Raw genomic sequence first — 13,822 nt, forward strand, 5'->3', positions numbered from 1 at the left:
TATTTTATTTCCTAACATCCCTGCTACAGTGTACTAGGGTCTGTTGTAACATTTCTTACCCAATTCCAGCATTGAGGGCTATGCAGCCAAGAAGAAGATGGATCACATGTGTGGAAATCTTCAGCGTTGTCTCCAGAGGCGACTGCCAAGGAATCAGAAGCTGAATTAATCAGAGGCTCACAAAGAGATTTGGGAAAACAAAACAATAATAAAAAAGAACCAGCCAACAAATGAAAACAACCTCAGGAAGAAAACAGGAAGAAGCCAGCAGATTTCCTGGGGTTTCACTTAGGAATCTCAGGAAAAACTGGAGGGCATCAGAAGTTCTCCTAAAAAACTGGGTAACACCCTCCTAGAGTTCACTGTTCTAGGATAGAGCTGAAAATCCCTTCCAAGGGGCCACCACAACATTTGACCTTCAAACCTTCTGCCCAGCTACTTGTTGGTGCTGCTGATGGGACAAAGGGAAGCGCAGAGGTAAAATCTGGAGATGGTTGGGCCGAATGCTGAGCACCTAAACAGAAGTGCCTGAAAAATGCCTGTCCAAAAACCTGAGAGCTGAGCAGCCCTCCCACACCTTTGAGTGCAAAAGGGCTCTTCTTTCCAGGCTCCCTGAAGATTGTGGCGACCCCAGCCAGGAAAACTGTGCTGGGATCTGGAGGCCGAGGCAGGGGTGAGCAGTGGGGGTGACCTGCTGCGGGCAGAGAGGTGTCCCCACACGAGCACTGCCCACGACTGCCAGCCAAGGCAGGTGCCATCCTCTTCAGCTCCCCAGCTTCTCCCTGGGAGCTGCGCACCGTCTCCACGGCACAGCCCCGAGCTGCAGCAGGTGCCTGTCCAGCTCTGGGGGCTCTTCTCACATTTGGTCTCCCCGGAGCAGGAGCCGCCTGTGCCAGGGTGAGCTCTGGAAGACGCGCCATGGAACGGAGGCGCAGGCGGCTCGCAGCCAGCCCCGGGAGCGCCCCTGGCAGCAGCGCTGGAGCCGCACGGCGGCACACGGGGGCCGAGCCGGGCCGGGCCGGGCCGGGCCGGGCTCCCCACACAGCCTGGCTGAGCCGCCGCCGCTGCTGCTGCTGCTGCTGAGGGAGCTCTGGCTCTCTGCAAAACACCCGGCGGTATTTTCTCAGCTGGAAGAAGTGATGTGTATCGCTCTGCCAGGGGAGACGTCTGCAGCCAGGGCTCTGTGTGTGTGCGTGAACGGGAGCTGGAGCACCCCTCCTGCCCACGCACGGCGCAGGGAGCACGGGGCGCTGCAGCACGGGGCACCCATGCAGGGCTGCTGCCACCTCCGGGGTGCTCCGGAGGCATCTGAAGGCATCTCTGGGCAGAGCTTCACCAACGGAGGGCACAGCTTCAGGCTTCTTGCACCCAAGGGCTGCCCCAAGGGGTGAGAGCAGTCCTCTCTCCTGGTCTGGCAGGTGATGGGGTTCCGATGTTCATCTTCTGAATTTCTCATTTTTGGGCTGGGATGGGCACAACACTGGGGGATTCCCTGCGTGCCCGGCGAAGGGCAGGAGAGCAGCAGCTTTCCCAAGAGGCGGCCGCAGGAAGATTTGTTTTGGAACGCCAACAAGGCACTTGCTTATTCCGCCCACGCAAAATAAACAAACAGGAGTTGCTGCCGCCGCCCTCACACGCGGGGTGCAGGGGGTGAGCAGAGGCGGGTTTATAACCCCGTGCCCGCGCTGTGAGCACGGAGCTGGCCGGGGGGACACGGACACAGGAGCGGAGCCCCGCACCCGAGCCGAGCCGAGCCGAGCCGAGCCGAGCCGAGCCGAGCCGAGCCGAGCCGAGCCGAGCCGAGCCGAGCCGAGCCGAGCCGAGCCGAGCCCGCGGGGCCGCCAGGGGGCAGTGGCTGCCCGGCAGCGCTCCGCGCGCTCCCCCGACTTTGTGATTCATTTTTGCTCCGCAAATCCCCTTGACAGGGAACACACGCGGCTGGAGGCGATGGACACGGGAGAGTCCTGGCTTCCGTGCAGCCCGATCGCACCTTGTCTCTCTCTCTCTCTTTTTTTTTTTTTTTTTTTTTTTTTTTTTTTTTTTTTTTTTTTTTTTTTAATACTAGTTTGTATCTCTCCTCTCCTCTCCTCTCCTCTCCTCTCCTCTCCTCTCCTCTCCTCTCCTCTCCTCTCCTCTCCTCTCCTCTCCTCTCCTCTCCTCTCCTCTCCTCTCCTCTCCTCTCCTCTCCTCTCCTCTCCTCTCCTCTCCTCTCCTCTCCTCTCCTCTCCTCTCCCCCTTTTTTTATTAGAATGCTCCAAGACACTCATTTTGAGACTGAAGAGAAGAGGAAAAGCACCATCTCTTCCCAGGCCCGCTGATTTGTTTGACTGTTCCCTTCAGCCCGCCGCAGTTTCTTTGCTGCACAGGCTGTGCCATGTCTGTGTCTCTCACAGTGCAGCCACAAGTTTTGGAACTCAACAAAGCTGACTGTACAGACAGAGCTACCCTGCTAAATATTAACAAACAAGCTTAGTCTTCCCTTGGCCTTGATGCAGGCAGTAATGAGACTGCATCTTCCAGGGCATGATTCAGAGTGGGAATCTAATATGCTCTGAATGGCTCCCCAGGGACTTTTCTTGCCACCGATGATGTAGAGAGCCTAATCTCCTACCCTGGGCTGTTGGGAGACACAATGTAAGCATCTCCCTCGCATGCTGTAATGGTTGGTATCAGCCCAGCTGCTGGTGAGTAATTGCTGAGCATGCCAGCAGGCACACACCTCCTGTTGGAGCACGTATCCCCACCATCCGGGGAAGTGGCACTGCCAAAAAGCCGCTGGCTGCTGTGCCCACCTTAGCACAAAGGCACCGGGCAGTGCGCTGCAACAGCAGCGGGAAAATCAGCTGAACAGTGCACGGAGACCCTCACCAAAGAGAGCACTCAAACTGAAATCCAGTTGCCCATGGGTCTCTTAGGGATATTGCTGCGGGAGCAGGTGGGGCATGGCGCTGCTGTGGCTGCAGTCACCAAGGCACAATCAATGTCCTCAGGTGTAGTAGGGACCCTTCAGGCCTTGGCTTCAATGCTACAGGTACAGAGCCACTGTATACCACCCTCAGTAATGTCTCTCAGTGCTCATCCATGCCCTGGACCTGCAGCTGCAGGTCCCTTGTCCTGCCCCAATTCCTGCATCTCCTGCCCCCTAATCCCACAGTCTTTCCTTCACTCACCTGTGGCACCAGGCACCTGGATTATCTCATGAAGGCAGAGCTGATGTTCCTAAGAATAAAACATACAACACCAGGAGTGTTTGCAAGGAAGTCAAAACATTTTAACCAAACCAGTTAATTCCCCAAACACCCCCCCAAAAATGACCAATTTGAGCCAAGGAAGTCCATAGCAACACTCACCCAGGAGCAGGGCAGGGCTGCAATGGGCAGCCCTGCAGCACCCACAGGCAGACAAATGGGGTGCAGAGGGGCTCTGACTCCTTACTGAGTTAAAGGCATCTACTAGCTCTAACTGCTGTTGCAGTGCTCTTCCATACAAATCTAAAACCACCTGGCTTCACAGTGCTGATGTTAAGACCATGTGGGAAGGAATCCATACACAGTTGGAGAGGCTGGGCATGTATCAGTAGATCAGGGGCCCAGATCAGGATAGAAAATCTTGGCAAAAGACAATTACCATACGCCACCGAATAAATTTTTGGCTCCTTCATCTCAGGGAAGCAAGCTGGGAGAAAGCCACAGCCGGTCCTTGCCAACAGAGCATAAAGATTAGCTTCCTTCCTCTTTACTTGACCTTCATGGCCAGTGTCTCCAGATATCAACAATAAGGCTCCGAAACTCCAGCCACCACCTTTTGCTATGTGCTCAGGAAGACAATTCTGCCATGGGTCACGGAGAGGCAAAACAACTCAGGACCCAGAAACCACCAGCTGGAGTCTGGCAGGCAGAGAGCTGTTTGCCAAACCTCCCTGGCACAGGCTCAGCACGGGCACAGACCACAGGGGGCCAGGCAGGGCAGCCCCGCAGCCTCCCCACTAACCCCCACCCAGAAAATGACAAGAGGTGCGCATTCCACAGCTCAGTAAATCAGAAGGGCAAACAGCCCAAGCTCTGACTCGGCGCAGGGCTGGGCTGCCCACGTGGTTTTCCCACAGAGAAACAGCTTGGGAAGAGGCAGAGTGGGAGGCCAGGTCCCGCAATCCTTCCCCCATGGCACAGGCAGCTGCTTTGCCATCAGGAAGGGGGTTCGCTAAGGCACACAGGACAGGAAGAACATGATGAGCAAGACACCCTCCACAGGCTCCACTCGGATGCTTGCCAAGCTTTGTTGTGCCCGGCTAAGTTTCATTCCAGAGGACTGCTAGCTTCAGCACACTCAGGACTAACAGCAGAGAAGGGCATGCACGTCTTCAGAGGTCCACCCAGGCTTGCAAAACACAGCTGGAAGCTCGTGATGGATCCCTGCCCTGAAAACTTCGTGCTTGTATATGAAGCATCCCAATATCCAAAGATGAAATTCCAATGGGTATGGGTGGAGGGCAAAAGGGAGTGCAGCAGCTTGGGATTCCTCAGCACTGAAACCCTTGCTGTATCCTAAGCAATGTGGAGGTTCCCCACTTCAGCCGTGGATCACAGCAGTCAGAAATTACAACCATATTTGAAGCCTACCTGTTCAATGGAAACTGAAATTTTATTTTACGTGATCCAATTCACTCATCTAAAGGGGCAGGATCCATCAGCTGAAACAGCAAATTCTCACAGCGGCTCAAGTAGCACTTCTCTCTTTTGAGAACAACATACTAATTTTTAATACCACATTCAAGCAACCCCTGACGGCCAGAGTGCAACCAGGGTGCTGTTATCTCTGGATATTGATATTTGGAGTCGACTACTCTAATCTTTTGGGAAAAGGGAAAAGCAACAGCAATCAGAACCAAAGAAATCAGGCAGGCATTCCCTACCCTAATTAAACCAGCTCCTAAGGGAGGCTGGGGAAGCCTCTTCTTTTAAGACCTTTGTGGGGTTTTCTTTCCACTCTCCCCATTCCTAAGCATCCTCCCCCAACCATAATCCATGAAAACTATACGACACAGCCATGGGGCCCCTGTCAGAATCCACTGATGAAGCTGGGCTGTTAATGTGGTGGTCCATGGACAGAATGAAGTTCCCAGCTTCTCCCATCCCCTTCAGAACAGCCACCCCACTGGCTCTGAGCTGTTTCTCACTTCAAATCCTTGGAAGAAAAAATGAGATGCAAAGGAGAAGGAATTTGCTTTGCTAGGATGCACGGGGTGATGCACAAAGCCTTTGGTGTAAGGCTATTTCCCAAGTGTGGATGTCAAAGGGTAGCACTGACCCTGCCTGCTCCAAGTACACATTCCCTCCCCTCCAGCAGGACATGGAATGTGGGGCACTATCTGCTGCCCTGCTCAGAAACAAAATAAGGAAATCTGATGAAAGGGCCAAAAAGATCCGTGCCAAAGGCTGAAGACTTTGCAGTTCAGCAAGAGGCTTACAGAGCTGACCTGCTGCATCTGTCAGAAAGGCACCTTGGACCACACCCTCAAGACACAGATCCCGTGGGGACAGAAAACTGCGGCCATGGGCAAAGGTGACACCAAGCCCCAGCTGCTCAGAGGAGGACATTTCCAAGAAGGCACACAGGGAGGAAAAGAAGTTGTTCAGGAATTCAGCATCATTTTCAGTTTTGGCTTTTATTTTCATTCACTTCAACAACAAGGCATTCCAAAACACATCGAGGTCTTGGTGCAGGCAACACTGTCATTGCTACAAGCACTGGCAGATTCTCAGCTCAGTTAAGCCATAACACTTTGATGCATCAAAACAAAATCACAGCTCTACAGGGGAGGGCAAAAGCTACAGCAGTTCAGACTGTCTCAAAGATCCCAGTTACGCTCCATAGTGGCATACAGTAGAAAGAAGGTTTTCACAGCATATATTTTAATCATTAGTGATGCAGCAGAAAAGCTCCATCTTGCTTCTGAGTTGAAAAGCAGATACTCAAGTTCTTGTATCAACTCCGGGCACAGCATTAACTGCGTTAACCTTTATAGTCAGAAGCTAGATCCTAAAAATGACAGTGTCTTTTGCATCAATGTACGTACACAATACTGAAGCAGCTCAGAAGGACTACACAATGGAGATGCAAAACCTCAGAGGTGAGAAGGGTATGGCCTAATTCACCTCCAGGGGTTTGTAAAGTATCTGCACTAACACTTTGCCCACACTAACATTGCCCTGCTGAATTAATCATTGCATCAAGTCAAGAGCAGAATGACTCGCTTCTTTTGTACAATATAGGAAAAAAAAAAAAAAAAAAAAGAGATATAGTAAGTTCTCACACTGAGCATGTTAAATACTTTGAAATCTAGGACACTGCTCTTTGAAGTGTTACAAAATAAAATGAATCCACAGGCTTTCAGTACCGCGCTCGCTCCCCCCTCAACTGCAAAGTAACACAGTAATCTCAGTATGAAAAATACAAATATATTCATCCAGCGATTCGTTGTCTTCGGCATAAAAATAATAATTAAAAAACAGAAAAACAAACAACATTTTATTCTTGTTCCGTCAGACCTAGTAGCCCAAGAAGAAATAAAAATTGTCATGTTACGCAGTAGGAAAACAAAAAATTACACGTACAAAAAAATATTTATATACAAACTTGACAGTGTAACCATCCGGCATTACCATTTACAGCTAACCAAAACAGGCTTGCACAGCTACCAAAAGGCAGCCTTTGAATGCAACACAGTCCTGGCATCAGGCACAGATCAGACACCTGGCACAACAGACAGATGGAGGATGCTAACCATATCGGACTTAAGTGAAATACGTGACACAGAGCAGGGCCCACGAACGGCCACTGCATTGAGACAGGAATATTCAGCTGTAGCAAGGTAGGATAACAAGTAATTTAAGCTGCTTTTTTCATCTTTCCCCAGCCAAAAAAAAAAACAAACAAAAAAAGTCAGGCTTACTGTTAAAAAGAGCAAGCCAACTTGAAAGCAACTGTGCTGAGCCCTTGCTCCTCAGCTTAAGTTGTATACCTTAGAGTCTCAGTACCTTGGCTACCAAAACCACACATTGTTCAGTTATTTGTCCACAGGACCACTGGCAGTCAGAGGAAATGCCTCAGAGCACAACTGTGGTAGAACCAGTAAAGACAAAAAACAGAGAAAAATCAATTTCTCATGTAAACATGGCTTATTGAAGTAACGACACCTATAGTACCAGGAAATGATCCTTGTTTTAAGGCTGCTTGTGGTTATTTTTTTTTTAGTATCCACTTCAGTTGCTTGTCACTTAACCTATGGCAACAAACACAACAGGTTCCAACCCATTAGAGATAAATCTAAAGACAAGTCTGGTTTCCTCCCAAGTAAAGTAATCTAGCATGGTCTAAACAAAAGGTTGATTGAGCTTAGGATAGCTGAAGCCCTAACAAACCGACGTGCAGCTCTCACTCCCCTCCATTTAACTGGAGGGCAAATCCTTATGCTAAACTAGCCAGGCTGCATGTGTGGCAAAGCCTAATTCTATAGCTTAAATGTCAGTAGTATTACAGCATGGTTAAAGGTTGGGTGGGGGCAGAATTCAAGAGTGACCAGTAGCTGTATTTACACTTCCAAGCCTGAAAGGAGCAAACCAGGACACACATATGAATGTATATCCAAAACAAGAAGAGAGCAGGCTTGCTTTTTCCAGAGAAGGCAAGGAAAAAGGAAAAAGTAGGATGCAGGTGCTGTGAGCACTGGCCTGCCCAGCAAAGTGCATGTGCTGTCTCCGCTGGAGAATATTACACATGAACAGAGCACTCAGCTCCACGGGAAGAGGCTGTTTAAGTGCGACGTTCAGCAGACTGATTCCCATTTATTTTTCTGATAAACTGTCAGTTCAGGGTTGGGTTGCTTTGGGTTTTTTTGCATTTGGTTGTGTTGTTGGAGTGCGTTTGGTTGCTTGGGGGGTTTTTCAGGGTTTTTTTGGGTTGGTTGGTTTTTTTTTTTTTGGCTTTTTAGAATTTTATTTTAACCTTCCTGCTCTTCAAAGTGGGATCGCCGGGTGGGAGAAACATGTTTGCAGGTCAGGGCAGCCACAAGGTGTGTGAAGATTCAAAAGTCAAGAAAAGAAGCCCTCTCCCCAAAGGAAAACTCAAAACAAGTTGGCCTTCTTAAGAAGGTCAATGGTTGTCAAGGAAATACCACCCACCTTCCCCCTTTGCTCAGCTCTTCCCCTTGCAAGAGCTGTGGTGGAGGCTGCAGTCCAGGAGCACGACCTAGACAGCACCCAGGGCATGACCTAGCAGGAGCGAGCAAGAAGGTTCGCTCCGCCCTCCGTCCGGGGGTGCGGTACCAAGCAGAAGGAAGACGAATGAAGGGCTGAGCAGTTCGAGGCCGGGGCGGGGTGGAGGGGGGCCCGTGGGTCTCACTCCCCCTCCTCTTTGATGCGTTGCTGTTTGTTGCGCCGGGCGTCCATGTCGAAGTTGAAGTCGTTCCACTCGTCGCGGGGCGGGAAGGAGATGGTCTGGCGCAGCGTGAAGCGCACGGCGTCGATGACCCGCTCGCCGCGCGTCTCGCTCGAGCCCACGCTCACCGTGGAGGCGCCGCTGGGCGTGCGCAGCAGGTGGGGAGGGGAGGAGAAGTCATGGAGCTGCCGGTGGTCCAGGATGCCCTTCCAGATGGCGTGGCGGAACTGCTCCGGGATCTTGAGGCTCACCAGATCCTGCAAGGCGAGGTGCAGGGATTAGCGAGGGAATCCCGGGCTCCAGGAGTGAACACAGCCTCTGAGCCACCAAGAACCACCAAAGCTGCCAAAACCCAGGTGGCCACGATACACAGCAGAAAATAAACCACTGCTCCTGGAAGTGGTGGTTCACTCTGGAACAGGCATGTGCAGCCATGAGGCAGCAATGGCCTGTTTTAAAGGCACAAAGTCTGTTTTTAAGTGGCACAAAACACTCGTTTGTGCATTAGACGTGGTGACCTAAAGCTAGAAGCTTAACTGGACTGCAAGGCCTCCGAGGCAACCTCAGGCAGATCTGCTGGCTGTCAGTGGTGGGGGATGCTGGGCTGCTGAAGGTCAACAGCTTTGAAAATTTCCATGTTTATTTCAAAGCCTGCAAACGGGTTTTAGAATTCAAGCCTGAGCTCCAGTATTCAGAGCTCTGGGTGTGACTCTATAGGAACTGTCTTAATTACTTTAACATAACCAAATTTAATAACAGACACATAGCCATAGAAAACTTGTATTTGAGGCCCCATCATTTCTGGTGCAAAATGTGAGGGTTGCATTACCTAAACTCTGGGACACAGGGTATCAGCTTCTGAAAAAATCAGCAACCAACTTCAGTTAATTTGGGTCAGCTTTTCTAATCAGAGAAGCGGCAGAAGGAAGGCAGCACATGCTAGGGAGCAAAAGCACCACAGTCTCCCAAAGTCTCGGGGAAAAAAAATGGGACAGCCAGCTCAGAAGAGAGCAATGGCCCCAGAGAGGAAGCAGCAAAAGCCATGCAAAAGTCAAAAAAAGGGAAAACAACAAACAGGGATGAGATGCCAGTGGCAAGGGAAGATGATTAAGGTAAGGCCAGAAAACAAGCAGGGAGGGAAAAAATGCAGACCACTTCTGGAGAGTCTACTTGTCTGCAGGCGAGTGAGGTGTAAACTGAAACCGAGCCTTGCAGAATTAACAGGAGCATGGGCTGGGGCCACTTCGGGGGCTCAGACAGTTGGGAAAGGGGAGACACTCCTTCTCTGTGCCAGGCAAAGCAGTTACACTGCTGGCCCCAAGTCCAGCCTCTCTCCACCTCACAACATCTCTTCTCCATGTGCAACAGCCTCAAATCAAACTAATCAGGTAAAAATAAAAGTATACTGAGTCTGCATTTCTGACCTGTTCCTAAAGCAGGGCCAAGAGCACAAACAAAGGAAATGGTGAGGAGTTACTTACATCCATGGAGTAATGCTCAATCTGATAGATGGTGGTCAGCCCCTGGGTCGTGAAATAATCCACACAGGATGAGCAGCCCAACCTCGCTAAGAAGCTGCAGAGGAGGAAGGAAGGAAGGAGAGAGAAAATAGGATCACCCTGGCTGCAACAGCCCAAACCACAGAAAAACCAAACACTCAGCCAATCTGCAGCAACAGGAAACAAAGCATTCACCCTTGGCTTGACCTTGTCCAAGACATCCCAGGCCAGCAAGCCACATTGCTGCCACATCAAACAAACGAGGGAGTCCTTCAGCTCAGCACCAGCAGACAGCCCTCTGGCAGCATCTTGCCTTAGTCAAGAGTTGTGCTGCACAGCCTGGGTCTTGAGGCAGGAGGGCTCACACAGACCCTCCTGCCAGGTCACGTCACCCAGAAGGTGGCTGAGCCCATGGCAGCCTGGTGCACGCACAGAGGGCTTCAGCAAGGCTCAGGGTCGAGGGCTCAGACACATCATGCACTGCCAATCAGCACATTCTTCCCAAAGCATAAAGGATTCCTCATTTATGGGCAGCATCTTTCAACTGGTTTGACCTCACAAAGGACAGAGGGGGCTTCTGACCCCAGCCACGGCTTGTCAAGTGGCCAGAGGGGAAAAAAGAAAAACAAGGAAATGGTTGCAAGACAGCCTGGCACCCTCAAACTCCACCAGTCCGACAGACGCTGCATCCCTCAGCTTTCGTGCAGTCCTAAGGTCCCTGTTTCTCTCAGCTGCTCAGAGGTGGGGATTTGAGGCTCAGTGCCCAGAGGGTGCCAGCCTCAGGACTGCCAAGGGCCCGGTGGGATCTGGTGCTCCAGGATCCTTCGGGCTCCTGACCCAAGGGCTCTGCTCCCTTTGTGTGGGCAATGCCAGGCAGCTGCTCCCGCTCACCTGACGATGCTGCAGTCGGAGGGGTATGGAGGAGGGGGGGTGCAGTGGGATGTTGAAGGCATGGAGAGGGGAGGAGGCAGCGCCTGCGTGGGGCTGAGGCCATTCATGTCACCGGTCATGGCCATGTGGGTGCCCATCATGGGAACTGGAGGAGAGAAGAAGGAGGAGCACATTGTTACCCAGGCACGCCCAGACCCCGGCCTCGCCCCCAGCACGGCGCCCAAGGACAGCACCCACAGCTGAAGCAGCCTGAAACCCCCCGAAAAAAGCTCACGAGAAGCGTCAGGCAGGGGCAAGGACCAGACGACAGACAGTCCTTCTGGAGCTCTCCCCTCACAGGAGGAAGTGCCATCCTCGCCTCACCTTCCCTCCCAGACAGCCTGGATAGAAACCCTGGCTTGCCCTGCCACAGGAGGGGCAGGACAGAGCCAGCAGAGAAACCTAATACAGCAGCCAAACAGCTTTGTTTTCAGAGACAGCAAGAGCACCAGAAGGGGCTCAGCAACAGGTGTGGGCAAGAGTCCAGCTGTTTTGAAATAAATTAAAAAACAAAACACAAACCAAAAAAGCCCCAACAAAACTCAGCGTCTGTCGTCCTGGATTTACAGGGTTGCTGAGCACACAGCAGCAGCCAGGAGGAACAGAACTGCGAGATGTTTCCTTTGAAATTAAGAACTATCTTAATTGAACTGAGGGAAAAAAAAAAAAAACGTTGCCAGTGCTTGCATCTCCTCTGCTGGGAAAGGAAGAAGAAGCAAGTCTCGAAAGCCAGAGGACAGCGCAGCCAGGTAGATCTGCAGCAAGAAGCAGCTCTGTTCACCCTGTGAGGCTCTGAGCAGGATGCTGAAGCCTTGCCCCGTGGCACACCAGTGAGCAATATTCATTTGGCTCCACAGCTTTACAGCAAATGACTCCAGGCTCTCCAGCTTAACACTAGCCACGTGGAGATGCCAAGACTCCTTGTCCAGACTAGCAGGAAGCACGCAGGGAACAGGAGAAGGAGGAATAAGAGTTTCTTACTGTTGGTTCCCATGCTGTCGGGGATGGTGGTTGGGGTCAGGGCATTGCGCTGCTGGGGGTTGATGAGCTGGCTGACCGAGGGCAGCTTGTTCATGCTGTTCATTTTGCTGAGTGGTGGAGAGTTGGAGCCATAGGAGGACTGTGACTGCATGGAGGTCCTGCAAACCAAGGAGATGTTAGGACAGGGATCACAGCAGCTGCCTGTTGAGAGAGTGCACCCAAGGGGCTACACGGCCAGTGAAACCACTGAGACCATAGGAGCATCACAGATAAAGATCACTGGAGAATGAGTCAGCAGGAAGTAAGAAGTTTCCCAGATATTCTCAGCACTTAAAATAAGTGAAGTACCAAAAAAAAAAAAAAAAAAAGAAAGCTTAACTTTTGGTTGAAACTTTTTATTTAAGGAGAAGTATCTATGCAAGTTTTTCAGTTGAAAAGAATATATGGAAAGCCAGCAAACATCTGCCAAGATTTGAAGAATTTTTTTTAAGTTAAACTCTCCTTGTGGTCAAAGACTTTTTCATAGGAACAAGAACTGATGAAACCATCTCAAACCATCCTAAATGCCCCTGAAACCTGACTGCAGAAACAGTTTTCAGATTGGGTCATGCTTATCACCTTGTTTTTACCCAAAATTCCTAGTGATTCATATAACCAGGGCATTCTCAGGTGCATATGTAACAGCCAGAGGCTCCTTGCTCAAGACAGATTCCATGCACCATTCCAGGGACCACTACTGAGATGGTCAGAGCTGCCTGGCATGCTGACAGGCAGCTTTTGCTGGTGTTAAGGCGAACCTGGTATCCAAACTCTGCAGGCTGCTTGCAAAGAGGATCAGGTTCCTGCTACCACCTGACAAGAGCACTGCCTTCCCTCAAGTCCATCCAGCATATTCGTGGAGTGAGCCAGAGAGGCTTGCCAGAGCTCCCTGCTGCCCAGCCCCGAGGGTCCCAGCTGCAGTCCTGCCATGTAAGCCATCCAGACTGCCAAGACCGGGCCGGTTCTGAACGGCAGCCCAGCTCCCAGATCGAGTTACGGCTGCGGCATCCCATCCAGAGTGGGGTCTTATGTGGGATATGCAGAAAATTATCATTAAAGCCCGTCCAACAGCACAACTGGCACAGCACCGCCATGCCACGGGGGAGAGGGTTTTTCTCTCTGACACCAGGGGCATTTGTAGGACTGGGCAAAGGTTTGGGAAACGTGCCTGCTTCCCCAGGCACAAGTACCCTCAAGCCGTGGTCACCCTGCAGAGCAGAGGTCGCCAGCTTGCCACAGATCCTGGCACTCATATCACACTGACCCCATGGTGAGTGAGTGTCCAAGGGCACAGCCCCATCTTACTTCCCACTGGGAAACTTGTTCCCATCTGGGTATAACTGGTTACACCAATTCCTGGGAACTAGCTTTTCTTCTATGCAAATAGAATAATTATCACTCCAAATAAGCAAAGTGTAAAAGGAAAGAAAAGGCTTATTCCTAGACAATTTATTAAAACCTTCAGCACTCAAGGTCAAGTTCCATACAATTACATTGTCTCCAGCTTCCTGCACTTTCAAGACTAGCAGTGTTGGGTGGAGAAAACATCTATGCTAACAGGCTAGAGTATCTAAGGCCCTGAAGAAATGTTACCTAATTACACAATTACAGGAGGTACAGAAGGGTGTGAACTGTCCTTTGGCAGTGAAGATGCAGGACAAGATCCAGCAAACTTCACAGACTCAAGGAAGTGGAAAGCACAAGAAGCTTCACAAATTAATATTAACAATGGTAACAACTCCCAAGGGGAAGTGAAACCAAGCCATGAAGTTCAGACCCAACTTTTCAGAGTGAAGGGAATGATTCAGATCTGAGATTTCATTTCCCCAATTATGAAAGTTGAGGCCAGCCATGAAATTCAAGTCAACATGGCCCTTAGCCTAAAAGGTTTCTGTATTTAGGACGAATGAGTATTTCTACCTCATGGGTTCAGGCAC

The 13,822-nt window shown here is 50.8% G+C and overlaps 1 protein-coding gene across 2 annotated transcripts in view; it reads right to left on the bottom strand.

The window, feature by feature from the left end:
• Positions 1-5,660: 5,660 nt before the first annotated feature.
• Positions 5,661-13,822, bottom strand: part of TP63 (tumor protein p63) — an 85,912-nt gene continuing 77,750 nt past the window's right edge. The window contains exons 11-14 of one of the 2 annotated variants that reach the window (XM_040074104.2): positions 11,847-12,004; positions 10,827-10,971; positions 9,918-10,011; positions 5,661-8,693 (exon numbers count right to left, since the gene is read on the bottom strand). In XM_040074104.2, coding sequence (XP_039930038.1) covers positions 8,397-8,693; positions 9,918-10,011; positions 10,827-10,971; positions 11,847-12,004 — 694 coding nt within the window. In that variant the 3' untranslated portion in view covers positions 5,661-8,396. The remainder of the gene's footprint in view (positions 8,694-9,917; positions 10,012-10,826; positions 10,972-11,846; positions 12,005-13,822) is intronic. The other variant, XM_040074103.2, reaches the window with a different exon arrangement.

This window comes from Hirundo rustica, chromosome 10 (assembly GCF_015227805.2).
Source record: "Hirundo rustica isolate bHirRus1 chromosome 10, bHirRus1.pri.v3, whole genome shotgun sequence".
Lineage (NCBI taxonomy): Eukaryota > Metazoa > Chordata > Aves > Passeriformes > Hirundinidae > Hirundo > Hirundo rustica.